We start from the raw sequence: 17,364 nt of genomic DNA, 5'->3' as shown, positions 1-17,364 counted from the left end.
AGCGTTCGCCATCATTTAACGAAAGTCATCGGGTTTTTCCATTTCAAAATACGCGGAAGATTTAACCGAGGCTTAATGCTGGGCAAGATTCACCGTGTAAAAATTTTCGTTCCATTAAAGATACATTGTGAACGAACCATGAATGAAAAGTTATGAAACTAGCTTTTAAATAAAGATATTCCGCGGAACTTATGGAGCCACCACACGGAAACCGACATGTGGAAGGCTACAATTCGAGATTATCCACTAAAAATTAACAAAGTCCGTTAGATGAAGCGATGCAACAATATATTTCCACTCTAATCCTTAGTACAATCATATCTTTGTTAGAATTCTTGTTTCGCATTGTTTGAATGCTCAAATAAAAGTAATGTGCTGAAACAGTGTTTTGAAACGCATTATGTTACGCTAGAACCAGACTCACGTGATTTAGATTAATAATTATCAACAAGGCACCACCTTATTTAGCGAATTTAGATGCCATTAATTCCGGTGGCCGGGTTATACGGCGTAGGGGGTGGTGGCAAGATCTTCATGCCATGGTAATAAACCGCTTCCTACACATTATTGTTAACCTCAACAAACCTTTATACAAGGGGAAAACAAAGAAGCCCTTTTATCAGATAATTAAAAAAATACGCATCTAAGTAGCTTACAATTTTCAGCCAGTGCGACAAGCTGGGATAAAACACGGTTTCAATTGCTGCGAGGTGAAAGTGCTTACCATGATATTTCATTTGTCAATTATTTATCTAGAAAACAATTATTTAAAAGGGTCTTAAAGACCAAAGTTAATTTACCTTTTCTACTATTGTTATTGCTCTGGACATGTGCATTCGCAGGCTTTCGCTCATTTTACCGTCTCGGAATAAATATAGCGCGGAGTAAATTACGTCATTCAGGGATTTAGTTTAAGCTACTCTAAGGCATTGATTCTGGAAATAACTATTTCTCAATAGTGTGTTTTTACATGAAGCGGCTATTGGTTGTAAATTAAGTTCTATTGCTAAGTTATAACTCTGCGCTCTGAATTGGTCGACACACCTTTCCAATAAAATGGAAATCCGTGGCAAACATTATTGGAACTTAGAATTTTACTACTTTTTAAGTAATCTATTAATAATATTAATTTAATTTCAAACTGTACATTAAATAATTTTTTCAATTGTATGAATAAATGTACTAACCTGTGGTAATTATTATATTCACCTGCAGGAATTATAAACGAAAAATATCCATTAGGCCTTGTAGTGTTAAAGCATTTTGAAACTAAAATTATTCTTGTTCAAAACTTTTGCCGTATGTTTTATCTTTCAAAGTGTTTAGTTTATGAATTTAACCGCTGTTATGGCTTTATGAAATAGCAACACCTCTGTGTATAACACTGTAAGAAATAAGTATAAATAATTTACAATCTACAATTATCAAAACACTGCGCTACTCTGAGATCACGCGCGGAATACAGATCTAATGAAGTTTGATAAATTTATTTGTCCAAATTTTGAAATGCAAAGTGAATTACTAATCTTTACCGGAAGAAAATACTTAATATTTAACGTGAGAACTTACCTGCTAGTTAAGGCATTTTACACGTGAAACTTTAATCTAGAAAATTTAATATAATTGAATAGGTAGTGTTCTGGCCAAACATAAACCAAACACCATTTTAATAATATCTATTATTTATTCAAACAATAACGAAAACTATTTTAGCTTAGAAATTGGAAATCATATTGTTTTAATCGATAATTTTGCCAACTTCACGATCAAAAGTGACAATGAAATTTAATTATTGAACCATGGACTAGAAAAATTTGAATCTACATATTAAGCCATGCTTTCAACGCTTTGATTTTTTTCAATTTGACTAAGGCTATTTTTGCCGTAGAAACCCAAATTTCAGAAGGCTCAGTTGTGCCCTTTATGACATTTTGACTTATACACTAATTGGCATTCCAAAGAATCTTTTGAATAATATGAATTATGAACTTTCGATTTATTTCAAAACAATTAGGCTTGCTGCCAGGTCGGGTCTAACCTTACCCGACCTTTCTGTTTTGGGTCAGGTTAAGTTCAGGTAAGCAGGGTGTTTTGAATTGCTCTGACTGGGCATTTTTTTCAGAAACTGCAAGTGATAGAGTTTCAGGGTGTTATTTCTAGTGTGGGATAGCTTTAAATCCTAAATTTCAGAAAAATCGTAAATACTTTCGGGTTTTTGTACAAAATATTTTTTCACGAGTAGGTGCTAGAAAAAACGTTTCAATGAGAAAGTTGTAGAGTGCTGTCGAAAATGTTCAAAGAAATTGGTTTCATTGGAAAAGAACACTTTTTCTCGAAGATATGAGCTGATAAAAAACAAGCTGTCAATATGGGCCAAAAGCCTTGTCGTTTTTGTAACAAAATGAAAGAAATGTCTGAAAGATTTAATTGATCATTTAATTCGAATAAACATAAGAATTTTACCAGTGAGGTTCAATGATACCTCCGTTTGCCGCGATACATGTTTGGGCGCGATGAAGCATGTTTTGAAACGAGCGCCTGATCATATCAGGAGTGACAAGTTCGAAGGCTGCAATGATTCAGTGACGGGTTTTAGGTAAGGTCTGTTTGAGTTACGGGAAAGGTCTGTTTTGGGTCGGGTTCAGCTAAGGCGACAAGCTCCATTTCAAATTCTAGACACAAGAAGAAATTTGCATTTCTTTTTTAATATTAAAAAATTTCATAAATCCTTAAAAAATTGATGGTTTTAAAATTATTGAATTAATTTGACTTGATTTGGCAAAATTTAACAAAGTTTCAAGGTATTTCCCGATAATGTTTTTAAACCCTTCCTTAATCAATTTATTTAAGAAATCATAGAAGAAGTAAATTGAATAATAATAATAATCAGCACCATCGTAGGCCTAAGTCATCAAGCGACTTTTGAAGCCATTAATTCGGGTGGCCGGGTTAAAATGCGTAGGAGGGTGGTGGCAAGACCTTTATGCCACGCGAGCCAACAGCTTCCTACACTTTCTAACGTTTTCTTTTAAATTGAAGGTTTTATCATATCAAGAAATTTTAATATTTTTAGTGCTGAATAAAACAGATAGCTGCTTTTGTACCTATGTTAAATTCTGGTCGAAACTTTAACTTAACTTATATATTTTATTGTACAAAATTTTGTATTCCAGAATAGTAGAACACTAATTCTTCTATGGTATAATTAAATAATAAAGTTTATTTAAAAAAATAAGTTAACTCTTTTACAATAATTTTTTTTTCTTTTATTGAGTTATTATTATCATTTATTAAATCGTTTTCCTCAAAAAAAGTGTTTTTTGACTTGCTTTTCTTTCAATTTTAGGCAGCTATATCAAAAACGTACAACTTTTCATGCACGATAAAATTAATTGCTATAAATATCTCACACTACCTTGTTATGCTCAATGACAAGTTTATAAGACTTCCTTTTCACAAGTCCGACTCGTAACCTATTTTTCTTTACGCGCGTAGAAATGTTAGTGCGACCCAAAGCGGGAGAATGCTCCGTTATGTGCAAATGTAAACTAATTTTAAGAATTTAACAGTTACATTAAAGATTTTCTGTTTATTACTAGTTATTAATGTCTTCTTTAAAAGTTTCCTTTAACTGAAAATCGTTTTATAATTAAAACGTTCGATCGGCAGTCGGGCTTTTGATTTTCGAAATTTTCGTTTAACGAGCATAAAATAAAAAGGAAAGCATAGAGCTTTTCTTCTTGACTTCAAAAGACTAGTTAAGCCCATACTAGAAAACAAGAACGGGGAAAGTGTACAGTCAGTGCAGTAAAGGTTTATCCAACACGTTTTGTAGCGCCAGATTAACAGATTAATTGACGGCAGGAAAAATACTCTGTATCTTATTTATTTTTAGATTCCGAACCTTTACAATGTTTAGTCGGTAAATTTGCAACAACTACGTTGATCAAACCCTACGTTTTTTAAATGTTGACTTAATTAACTTTGAGATACACGCGATTCGAAGTACTGCGAGCAGGCTAACAGATGATTTGATAAGCAGTGTTTATTTTCACAGCCGCTGACATTAACATTTAATGAATTTAGTTTTATTTTGCATACACAAGAAATATATTCAAAGGACTATCTCGAATAAAAAGCCAGTAGTTTATCAACTTCATCGTCACTGTTAGTACTAAGTCTAATTCCCGAAGGTCATTTAGAAAACCAGAAAAAACCTAGCTTGGTCTAGAGGATTTTGGGACGTTGCTCCATTAGCACACATTGGCGTCTGTGGTAAAAAGGACAATATTTGATAAGATAAGCCAAAACCGGGAGATAAATTAACTGAAAGGAAACGTTTTTTAGAATGACCGTATATCTTTATAAATATGGTGTTTTTAAAATAAAAGCTGGTAAAGTCTAAAGAACAATAAGATATTTTTACTTTTTGAACGAAGCGAGTGGATATTATAGAAACATTGAAGTTACAAACTAAGTGCAACTGTGGAGAGTTTAATGGGTTCGTTTGTGCGCTATTTATCGAGCCACTGGAGCGATCTGACTCGATGTCTGTTAATATATTTGTTATGTGGTGGTTTCAATTCATCTTCCGGTGTAACGCTGGTATTAATGTACGAATCATTGGGAGTTTCCAGAAGGGATGCTTCGATACCTATTACAGCCGGAAATATGTGTCAAATTTGTCTAGGTAAGTTATGAATATAAGGTTATGTTTTTTATGTATGAACGCATTACTTATTTTCCAACCTAATTATAATAAGGAAAAGAGTTTATCCATTTTTTCTGGTTGAATATAAGCGCGGGACAACCAACTACACCATTCAAATTTAAAAATCAGAATCTCGTATTTCAGCGCAGTATAAAACAAGTTGGAAAGCTTTCCAAAATAAACCTCTCCTCGGGAGAGTTTTCCCTTGGGCGTAGTGACTAATGGACACGGATCTTAACGATATACCACCGTATTCAGTTCGTCGGCCTAAAAATGTAATCCCAGTCGAGTCCTGAACCGACCAGTATAATATGTTTTGTTATAATTAAATAAATATTAAACAAATTTCAATATCAATACAACAAAAAACCAACTTAAGACCTAAGACCTTTGTATATGAACAAAGCAACAAAAATTAGAAATATAAAATTCCTAATTAACCATTATTAGAACGCTCATGAAAACGCAAAAATTAAAAAAAAATTAATACAACGCTCACTAAAGTAAAATATATACGTGCGAGAAACTATTTTAATGAGAATAACCAATAGGAAAATATATCATATTAACCCAATCGACCAGGCTTCAGAGCCAAAATAACCAATAGGAAAATATATCATATTAATCCAATCGACCAGGCTTCAGAGCCAAAATAACCAATAGGAAAATATATCATATTAACCCAATCGACCAGGCTTCAGAGCCAAAATAACCAATAGGAAAATATATAATAATAACCCAATCGACGGGGCTTCAGAGTCAAAATAACCAATAGGAAAATATATAATAATAACCCAATCGACCAGGCTTCAGAGCCAAAATAACCAATAGGAAAATATATAATAATAACCCAATCGACCAGGCTTCAGAGCCAAAATAACCAATAGGAAAATATATAATAATAACCCAATCGACTAGGCTTCAGAGCCAAAATAACCAATAGGAAAATATATAATAATAACCCAATCGACCAGGCTTCAGAGCCAAAATAACCAATAGGAAAATATATCATATTAACCCAATCGACCAGGCTTCAGAGCCAAAATAACCAATAGGAAAATATATCATATTAACCCAATCGACCAGGCTTCAGAGCCAAAATAACCAATAGGAAAATATATAATAATAACCCAATCGACCAGGCTTCAGAGCCAAAATAACCAATAGGAAAATATATAATAATAACCCAATCGACCAGGCTTCAGAGCCAAAATAACCAATAGGAAAATATATAATAATAACCCAATCGACCAGGCTTCAGAGCCAAAATAACCAATAGGAAAATATATAATAATAACCCAAACGACCAGGCTTCAGAGCCAAAATAACCAATAGGAAAATATATAATAATAACCCAATCGACCAGGCTTCAGATTCAAAATAACCAATAGGAAAATATATAATATTAACCCAATCGACCAGGCTTCAGAGCCAACATAACCAATAGGAAAATATATCATATTAACCCAATCGACCAGGCTTCAGAGCCAAAATAACCAATAGGAAAATATATCATATTAACCCAATCGACCAGGCTTCAGAGCCAAAATAACCAATAGAAAAATATATAATAATAACCCAATCGACCAGGCTTCAGAGCCAAAATAACCAATAGGAAAATATATAATAATAACCCAATCGACCAGGCTTCAGAGCCAAAATAACCAATAGGAAAATATATAATAATAACCCAATCGACCAGGCTTCAGATTCAAAATAACCAATAGGAAAATATATAATATTAACCCAATCGACCAGGCTTCAGAGCCAACATAACCAATAGGAAAATATATCATATTAACCCAATCGACCAGGCTTCAGAGCCAAAATAACCAATAGGAAAATATATCATATTAACCCAATCGACCAGGCTTCAGAGCCAAAATAACCAATAGAAAAATATATAATAATAACCCAATCGACCAGGCTTCAGAGCCAAAATAACCAATAGGAAAATATATCATATTAACCCAATCGACCAGGCTTCAGAGCCAAAATAACCAATAGGAAAATATATCATATTAACCAAATCGACCAGGCTTCAGAGCCAAAATAACCAATAGGAAAATATATAATATTAACCCAATCGACCAGGCTTCAGAGCCAAAATAACCAATAGGAAAATATATCATATTAACCCAATCGACCAGGCTTCAGAGCCAAAATAACCAATAGGAAAATATATAATATTAACCCAATCGACCAGGCTTCAGAGCCAACATAACCAATAGGAAAATATATCATATTAACCCAATCGACCAGGCTTCAGAGCCAAAATAACCAATAGGAAAATATATCATATTAACCCAATCGACCAGGCTTCAGAGCCAAAATAACCAATAGAAAAATATATAATAATAACCCAATCGACCAGGCTTCAGAGCCAAAATAACCAATAGAAAAATATATCATATTAACCCAATCGACAGGGCTTCAGAGCCAAAATAACCAATAGGAAAATATATAATATTAACCCAATCGACCAGGCTTCAGAGCCAACATAACCAATAGGAAAAATTATAATAATACGTATATGTTTTTTTATGGACGAAGGCATTACGTATTTGCCAACCCAAATAAAATCAGGAAAAGAGTTCATCAATTTAAGATAATTCATTGGAAATTATGGTTGAATATAAGAGCGTGACAACCAGCTACATTATTCAAATTTAAAAATCAGAATCTCGTATTGCTGCGTAGTATAAAATAATAATACCCCGACCACCTGAATTAATGGCTTCAAAAGTCGCTTGATGACTTAGGCCTGAGGTCGTGCCTTGGGTATTAGCCTAGCTGATTATTATTATTATATAATAAAACTGTGCATGTCAGTGAATTATGAAATACCCTTATGTACGCTGATATGATAACGCATATGGTCGTCAATGAAAATTGGATGAGCCGTAAATAATTTAAAATAACCCTGATTACACAGCTATAATTTATAATTGTGCAGTCACGGAAAATTTCACTGCTTATTTAATTAGATGTTACCAAATATGAACTAATTATAGAGATAATTAGAGAAATGGTTCATTACAAACACAGCTTCAAGGTTAATTGTTTAAGATATACGCAGGGCCCGTTTAAAGTCAAACTGTTAAGTATTCTTTAATAAATAAACATTAAAGTTTTTAATGAATTCTACGCACAGTCCAACAGCACAAAACGACAAACGTCAATTTTTTTTAACATATTTCGAAAATGACGTCACGTTTTCGAACGCTCGTCTTTTCTAAAGAGCTTTCCCAAAAACAACTGTATTCATGAAACTAATTTGCCGTGCATAATCTGCGACTAGATAAGATTATTCGTCGTTAATCAACAAGCCCCTTCTTTGCAAATATTATCATCCGATAATTTTATATTCAGCAAAAACTAAGACCGCCGGGTTGAAGTTTACATTTCGAAGATTGTGACGGATTTAAACTAACAACAACTGGGATGATATATTTTATTTTGTAAATTCAACACTGGATTTTTTTACCAAATAGAAGTTCTGAAAGCCATTACTTCGGGTGTTATAAGACATAAAATTAACTTAACTGATTTAAAGACATTGGCCAAGCAACGAACAAAATTTCATATACTTTTAGAAACTTTAGGAAAGAATGTCTTCCATTTTCCAAGATGGTGTCAAAATTCCACTTAAAATAAAAAATAAACTATTTCAACAGTAAAAATTAAAGAATCTGGTATTAAAAGTATTTATTATGTACCTATAGAAGGCTCCCGTCTCTTTCCAAGTAAATATTTATTAACACGTATACAAATCTTACCAATTTCCGCTAAAGTTGAATAGCCTTAAGGCCCATTTTCATGCTCGCTGATAGCGGATAAAAATTGTCACAATTCGCATCCGCCACTCGCAAGCGTGAAAATAGGGCTACAATATCTGTTTGAAACAGATCGACGCGGAAAGTGAAAAAGTGTGTAGCGGAAGCGGCTTTTGTCGATTTTTACCCGCTACCAGCGCGCATGAAAATGGGGCTTTAGATTAAGAAATTTTCAATTTGTTTTTATCTCTTACTCAAAGATGCGGTGAAATGGAATCTTTCAAGTTTTTCTATTGGCCTTCGAAAACTTGAGCTGCGAATACAACACGAAGCGAGAATCGCCCGGAAATATTATTTATGGAACAGCCGTCTCTTTGGAATCTCTCTGAAGAGTGCAAGTTAACAATCTGTTTTGAAGACCCATATCACAAGTGTTTTTTTTTGCGCGTTTATGAAAAACAAATGTGTTGACAAAGCTGATTACGTTAACATAAACCCTTTTTGAAAGATTTTAGAAAAAAATCATAATTTGTAATCATCGAATGGCTTAGTTTGTGCATGACTTTTCAAGACCAAGGTGTTAACTGATTCAGTGTCTGCTTTTAAATGCATTTACTTCTGGATCCAACGCGTCATCGGGCGTCACGCTAGTTTTAATTCACGAGACTTTGGGAGTTTCTCGTAAAGACGCTTCGATACCGATCGCTGCGGGAAATCTGGGCTTCTTTTTCTTCAGCGAGTTATTTAAGTTGAGGTTATATTTTTTAACCATACATTATTGTAATTATATATTTAATTTTATATATCGTTTATATTCTTAGGTAATAATTATTTTAATATTTTAAAGATTTTTGTTTATTTTAATAATTTTATCATTTATTAATTACAAAATTATTTTTCTTATAATTCGTTAATTAATGTTTTATTGTTTATAATATAATACAACACTTTATTATTTAATAAAATATTTTTATTAAATACTATCTTTTTATTTGATAATATAAATTATCATTCAATATTACTTATTATTATTTATTTTTATGAAATATATTTTTAGTAATATAAGTTATCAATAAATATTTCTTGTTTTTAAATAATATAGGTTATGAATAATTATTAATTTTTAAAGGATATTGGTTACCATTAAATATTACTTATCTTAAAATAATATAAGTTAGCATTAAATATTATTTATTTTTAAATAATACAATATTTAATTTTATTAATTATAATTTTTATTTAATTACACCAAACATCATTCAATATTACTAAATTTAATTTTATATTATAGTATATTAAATCATTAAGATTTTTATTACATCTTGACAGATTAATAATTAAAAAAATAATTATTCATTTAAAGTGTTGGTACGTATTATTTGATAATGAGTTACTTTTAAACTATCTTTATAGGTATTCTCTCGGGTACATTGCTGAACGTTTTAAAAGTCAGAAGAGCATTGACTTTTTCGGTGGCATTGGGTGCCCTTGGATCGTTCCTCTTATTTGTGAAGCCATTTTCTGCCGAGCTTTCATATATTTCAATTTGTATGGGTCTGAAATGTAAGTGGCTTTACGTTAAATTATAAATACACTCAATTATATTAAAGCACAAAAGTTGTTTCAAAGTCGTTTATATATCATACATAATAGTTGCACATATTGAAAATGATATCAGCTAGCTAGGCTAATACCCAAGGCACCACCTTAGACCTAAGTCATCAAGCGGTTTTAAAGCCAATAATTTAGGTGGCCGGGTTACAATGCGTGAGGGTGGTAGCTATAAAAAGCTATTCCCATTTAAAATCCTCTTCCGAGTAACTTGATTAACGAATAAAAGATGGCCTAAGTCTTGTTACATTTGTTACAAGGCACAATTTTGAAATAAGTGCACCCACAGAAAAAAATTATTTTAAGCACTTTGCACTCAAGCTCCCACATACAAATCATGATGATAATTGACATAAATAAATCAGCCGTTTTCTGTCCAATCGTTAGTCCTTAATTGGAAAATATTTTAAAATTGGGTTGCCGTAATCTTTTAAAAGTAAAATAGGATGTTCTTACGAATGACGGTGGTTGAGGTACTTACGTCCTGGTGTTACTCTATATTAGTATTTTAAGTGGGGAAATTATTTAATTAAAATGTTTATTTTACAAGCCCTTTCCAGCTCTTTATTCAAATTAGTGGCAGACATTAAATTTAACATAACTCTAATCTAATAAAATTTCACAAAGATTTATCTTGCGAACTATATTTTCGACTAAGGCTGAAAATTCTTCATAGTTAACTAGATCTCGAGTAGACCATGTATGAATATTTGTAACATATATCGTTTAAGCTCTTAGGACAGGTCTTATGATACGCAAAGTAATTTCCAGACATTAATTATAAAATGTATGGGATTATAATGAACGTAAATATTTTCCAAACAAAAACTAACTAATTGGATGGCGATTTATACAATATTAAAATAGATAAAATATGGTCTCAGTTGTTAGTCCTATTGAGAAAACTATCGTCCTTAAAAAGATCTAAGCCGGATAAATTTTTTTTTAATACAACTGCATTTGTAGAAGTAGAATTCATATTCGAAAATATATCCTTTATATATTTTAATATTCAACTCTTTTATCTTTATTTTAAGTTGATGTGGTGTTTTGTCCCATCTTCTTTTCTTTGTTTGTCCAATGCAATTTCTGATGGAAGTGCAAGTGATACTATTCGAAAACTTTTCAGATTAACTTACTATTTTCGGTCTTTTGTTGCAGGTGCTGGATTGACACACGTTTTCCCGATTATAATGCAGCACTTGAGCATGGACTCCGACGAACATCGTGCTAAAGTGTACTTTCTACTTCTGACCGGATACTCACTGTCGGCAATTGCATTTCCTTTGATATTGGAAGCCACAGCTTTTCATTTTGGGCTGAGAGGAGCGTGGCTCATTGAATGCGCAATTTACGTTCAAACTTTCGTTCTGATTTGCTCTTTGAGAAGTAACTCTAACAAATCAAAATCAAACGCATCATGTGAAAACAGGGTGGCAGAAAGTAAATCAAACGAACAAATTCGATTTCTAAATAACAAGTCCGCTCGGGAACTTGTTCTCCGAACTGATCACGAATCAGAGAACGATCAAGTGTCATTATCAAACGCCAAAACTGATAATAAAATTGATCGCAGTACTGATGATAAATCAAAAGAATCATTACAAAATAACAAGAGTGAGTATCAGATTGAGCCCAGCACTTATCAGGAATCAAAGGAAAAACAAGTACAGTTGTCGCAGAAAAAATTGAAAATTGATTCAGTTGCTGAATATGAAAGAAATCCATTGAAATTGCACATATCGGAGATTTGGAATGTTGTAAAAAGGCCTATTTTTCACGTAATTTTGTTGCTCAATACGTGCTTGATGGCTACGTATATAATATTTTACACCATCGTTGTGGACCTGAGTCGCGACCGGCAAGTTGGAAAGACCATTTCACTGGGAATTATGAGCTTAATGTACGCCGTCGAATTTGTGGGATATTTTTTCGGAACCATTATTATCGATAAAACACTCATCCCACATTTAAGATTAGCGTGGATTTTCTATCTTTTCATGTCGTTATGGCTAATCATAGTCTCTCTGATTCAAGGATTCGCGTTAGTGATTGTTACGTTATTAGTTGGTTTTTCTTTGGGAGTTCTTTCGATATTGATCAAAGTAATTTTACCAATCTTGGGAAATAAAAACATTGCCTTCGCTTTCGGATCCACGAACGCCTCATCAGGGATTATCATCATTCTGTTGCCAGTACTTATTGGTAAGTTCCAAATAGGTTAATTTTCATTTTATTTGATATTGATAGAGATCTATAGTGCTCGAAATATATTTGCCGATTCACTAGAAATTTAAAACTTTGTACTTTCTTCAACTATGAGATATTTTATTTTAATTATTTGGTGATAAAAAAAATTAAGAAACAAAAGTTTAAAAATATAATTGAAAAAATACTACAGCTAGTTTGTCACAGTATTTTATTTAAAAATTTTAAATAAAATTTCGCAATAGCATGAAGTATTTGACGTATTTAAATTTTAGTAATGATATTTATTTTATTATTTAGTTTTATTTATTATTATTTATTTATAAAATAGAAATACAACAAATAAATAATAATTAAAATCACTTTATTTATTAATGATATTTCATTCTTAAAGGCTATTTCCGAGACCAGCTGGGCGACTACAAATACATCACTTTTCTTTTGGCCGGTTTCAACACTCTCACCGCCGCCGTAGCTGCTTTTTACGATTTTACCAAAGCCCAAAGATAATATTTTATAGACAATTATTTCTCATTCATTTTAATCTTGCATTGTATTTGATGAACCTATCCACACTATCATAAAATAAAACAATTTTAGTATATTTTACGTCAAATGTTGTTTGGGTTTATGGAAGACATGGCCCCAATGATCCAGGATTATTATTGGCCAAACAAGTCAAGTCAGTTAAGCTCAGAACAACGTTTGATTTCATTATGCGATTTTCTTTAAGATCTCTTCCATTAAAAAGTAAGGACACACTTGAAATTAATAAAGTAAAATTTTTCGTGTTTCTCTCAATGTCAGCAGACAAGTGAATGACATATTCGCAGGTTTATTGTTCTAGCTGATGGCATTCACACAAACGCAGCTCTATTGATTTTTTGTTATATTTCAAACGTTTTGCGTAGATTATTATATTGTAGAAAATAATATTCCAATCTCATATTATCTCAATGTTTCTTAAACAATACTTTAGTAATAAGATCTGCGCAAGCACTGGGGCTGAGGATCAATCTATATTAAATTAATTTAATTAATTTACATTAATATTATACTTTAAATGTAACGTATATTTTATATTAAATGCCTCGCATATTTTATTGCTGAAGTTCAAGCCTTTTAAACAAAAAAATATAAAGAGGAAATAATTTTGAGGTGTATATGATTTGAGTTTATTTTACTTTCAATACAATTATATTTCAATATAAATTATGGTTTAATTAAAATTAAAAGAAAACAGACTGAGATAATTGCATAATAACTTAAGCACAATTATAATCAGTAAGGTTTGATATCCTATGTTTAAAGGATTTAAGTCTATTTGATCGATTCCCAAAAGATCGAGCGGTCCTATTTCGTCGATTGTACCTTTTGATCGAAATATTCCGTAAATATTCCAACTACACTTGTTTTTGGCATTAGGTCAAATTAAAGAAACTAAACTGGTACAATAAATACTTTTTAATTCGATCTAATGAAAGAAATGACAAAAGGAATTCGTTCAAATGGAATTTCGATCAATTGCAACGTCGATTACACATTTGTCGATCAAATAGACCAACACCATTTAAAGTCATCTGGGCATTTTTTCATTGTTTTTATTTGACATAAATTAAATTTTAATATTTCATAAATAAAATAATAAACCAAAAAAATTAAGTATTATCTCTTTACCACAGTTGTTCTAGTAGGATAAGAAACATATGTACAAATTAAGCTTTAAATAAATATATAATTAACCTCATAATTAATAAAATTTTCTCAGCTGCATTTTCAATCCTGGATGTTACGTTTTCACATAAGAAATCTGGAATTATTTACATTGTCAATTATTTCACTTACTTATGACTCTTTGTAGAATGCCTAGAAATGGTATTTCATGATAAGATGAAGTCCTTAGAAAAATAACCGAAGTGGAATACTTCCCCCAAAGGGGTTTAGTATGAACTTCTGGTATTAGCTATGAACAACTTTACCTGTTGTTTTTAACTATGAAAGCTCACCTAAATTTTGTATTACATTAATGGAAACACGCTATTCTAAGAATTTCATATTATTTAATTGAGCTTATTAATTAATATATTTCAGTTTACTTATTGACCATTATCAACAGCCATTATTATAAGGAAGTATTTTAGGGGTACATATTTGTTAAAAACCGAAAAGAGCTCAATTTTATGTAACATAATTAAACGAATGTAATGTGTTAGGAACATATGTTAAATAATTACCGGTAATACCTTTGTATACCAAATGGTACGAAAGGCAGCTAACATTCATTGTCTGGGCCTTAGGAACACAAATTGATAGTTTGAAAGCGAGGGCACGATATCAGTTTTCGTTTGATAGATATATTTTGCCTTTCTATGCCTAAGCTTGATTTTAAAATACTAAAACTCAAAAATAAAAAAACGCGTAGGCGCGGTATGGTGTTGCCCCAAATTCACTTAAAATTTAATTTGACCAAATGTTAATAAATTGTAAGCCAAATGGAACCTAATTTAAGAAATATATGTAAGCTCGAAGTTAAAGTCAAAATCACCAAAAGCATTAAATCGGTCAAATTACCAAAATGACGTCGCCCGAATATCACCAAATATTTTTTTAACATATCAAGGGTTTCTAATTCCTGGTATTTTGAGGTATCATTTACCATTTTTTATTCGTTTACAAACATTATAAAGTAGTGCTCGTACCAAAGAGTACACTGAGAGAAAAACCTTCGGTTGAAAGTACAGAAAATTTATGGCAACCCCTGATGCCATAAAAGTTATGTTAAATGTACTGAAAAGTCTGCACGTTGCGCGTACAGCAGAGTTCTGTAACATTTACATTTTTATCAATAATGCTCAGTACAGAAAAGTTTATGTTAATTCTACAGTTTTCAACTACGTTTCAAATCTGTATTTTTACAGAAATAGCTATATAATTTACAGTTTTATAAACGTTCAAAGCTGTATTTGATACAGAATCAACTGTGAATTTCACTGTTCCAATATACATTCAAAATCTGTAACTTTAACAGAAATAGCTGTGAGTTTTAAAGTTTTAATTTACTTTCTAAAACTGTATTTTCAACTGAATCTACTAAATTTTACAGTTTTATTCTATAATAAATCTGTATTTTAGCTGTATTTGTAGCACAATCAACTGTAAATTTTACAGTTTTATTCTACAATAAATCTGTATTTTAGCTGTATTTGTAGCACAATCAACTGTAAATTTTACAGTTTTATTCTACGATAAATCTGTATTTAAGCTGTATTTGTAGCAGAACCAACTGTAAATTTAAGTTTCAATATACACTTAAGCTGTATTACAAACAGATGCAACTGTTTTAATCTAAACTTTAACCCTGTATTTGAAATTGCATAATTGTTAAATTTAAAGTTTTAACTTAAGCCCCAAACGGTATTTGAAATAGAGTAAACTGTGAAAATTAAATTTTTACCTTAGCTCTAAAACTGTTTTTGAAACAGAATAAACTATTAATTTTAAAGGTTTTATTTACACCAAAATACCTTTTATTTAATTAGTAAAGAAAAATGTATTGTTGATAGTTCTGTGTTAAGAATATTTTAATATAAATGAAATAATGAAAATGTTCATACCAAATATACCTTACAGTATATTTAACCGGTTTAAATATAAGTTTTACTATTTTAGTTTAAAAAATCTCTACTTATAACTACAATATAGTAACATCTAATGTTTTTTCGAGGATTAGCTTGATTTGAATTTTATTTTCCATAATTAAAGATATTTAGATATCTTATAATAAACTTGACTTAAAGATAAAGTGAAGGATGTAAAGTTTGTTTGCAAATTTAAACAGCCATGATTTCCATTCTTTTAAATTTATTGAAGCTACTTTAAAACTATATGCCATCGAATTGAAACATTTTGTTAGTTAACAGCAATATTTTTGGATTTACATCGTCTTCTTCACTCTGAGGATTAATTCGGGCTATGCACCTATATTAATCAAAGAAATATTTTTGTTCTTATAATTTTGCAAGTAAAATACATAAAAATTTCAAAATAATATACCGTTGAAAAAATTCCAAAGAAACTCCAACTTTCTCTGGATATTTTAGGTTTAGAACGTAGTATACTCCAAAAAAAATGAAAAGCCCAGTAATAAGATCGGATGGTTGGATATGACCATTGATTATTTTTTTGTCAATGGAAATCAAATACTTTGACGCATTACCAAGGCTTTGCCCTTTACAATATAAATATATTAGAAACAAGTAATTAATCAATTTTTTTAAATAAATTACCTATTACAACGAGACACGGATGTAAAGGCACTTTCTTTTCGATTTCACTTAGGTTTGTTCCACCCTAAAAATTAAAAAAAAATGTCAAAAAAGGAAGCTTTGGCTAGTTAATAATTGCTATGTACCTCAAAAATTGGAAATATATCTTTTGGGTCCTCTCTAAAATGGTCCATTATTAGTGCTACAACTGCGGCAACAAAAGCTTGGTTTCTGTCTGTATGGTGTTCATTTTTCAAAGCTCCAAGAATTTTTTGAACGGATTTCTTTTTACTTCTTGTAAAAAATGCTAAAATTTGGCCATTTTTTTCTGTAAAAAACTTGATGAACGTGAGTAAAATATCTTTGCCTAAGAGACATTTTAAGTGAACATCGATTCCAAAACCCTCAAAAAGAAATGGCCAGTTCGATTTTAATAGATCCACAGGTATTGATTCTTGTATATTACGCCTTTGAAGTAAATAGCTTTCTTTTAGCATTATTTGTGAAGTTTCAATATCATAATCATTTGTCAAAAACATGTTCTTAATTTTATCCCGAAGTTCTTGATATTTTTCTTCGTCCAAACTACTTAAATCAGCAGTAAAAGAGGTATCTGGAAACATTTCGCATGGTTTTTTTTCTGATTAAAGCCTCTTCAGTTGACTTTCTTTTTATAGCTGGCATGAGATTCAATTCACGGCGAGACATATTATCAAGTCGGTTATAGAGTTTTTGAAGAAAACTTCCATAACCTGATCCTGCTTTTTCATCAAATATCTTATCGGCAATGGCG

The 17,364-nt window shown here is 31.2% G+C and overlaps 1 protein-coding gene across 1 annotated transcript; it reads left to right on the top strand.

Moving 5' to 3' along the window:
- The first annotated feature begins 4,454 nt into the window (after positions 1 to 4,454).
- On the top strand, positions 4,455 to 13,152 carry LOC149957269 (uncharacterized). Its single transcript, XM_090164761.1, has 4 exons — positions 4,455 to 4,690; positions 9,901 to 10,050; positions 11,260 to 12,303; positions 12,701 to 13,152. Exons 1-4 carry the CDS (start codon positions 4,498 to 4,500, stop codon positions 12,814 to 12,816), a joined length of 1,503 nt encoding a protein of 500 aa, XP_090020887.1. The 5' UTR covers positions 4,455 to 4,497; the 3' UTR covers positions 12,817 to 13,152.
- The last annotated feature ends 4,212 nt before the right edge of the window (positions 13,153 to 17,364 follow it).

This window comes from Leiobunum rupestre, chromosome 2 (assembly GCF_980474605.1).
Source record: "Leiobunum rupestre chromosome 2, qqLeiRupe1.1.hap1, whole genome shotgun sequence".
In the NCBI taxonomy this organism is placed as follows: Eukaryota; Metazoa; Arthropoda; class Arachnida; order Opiliones; family Sclerosomatidae; genus Leiobunum; species Leiobunum rupestre.
The sequence above is the reverse complement of the archived record's forward strand: the minus strand, read 5'-3'. Positions and strand labels throughout refer to the sequence as shown.

Coding starts and splice junctions, on each gene's coding strand:
- LOC149957269 (XM_090164761.1), top strand. CDS start 4,498: ATGGGTTCGTTTGTGCGCTATTTATCGAGCCACTGGAGCGATCTGACT. Junction 10,051..11,259: donor AATTTGTATGGGTCTGAAAT/GTAAGTGGCTTT, acceptor CTTTTGTTGCAG/GTGCTGGATTGACACACGTT. Junction 12,304..12,700: donor TCTGTTGCCAGTACTTATTG/GTAAGTTCCAAA, acceptor TCATTCTTAAAG/GCTATTTCCGAGACCAGCTG.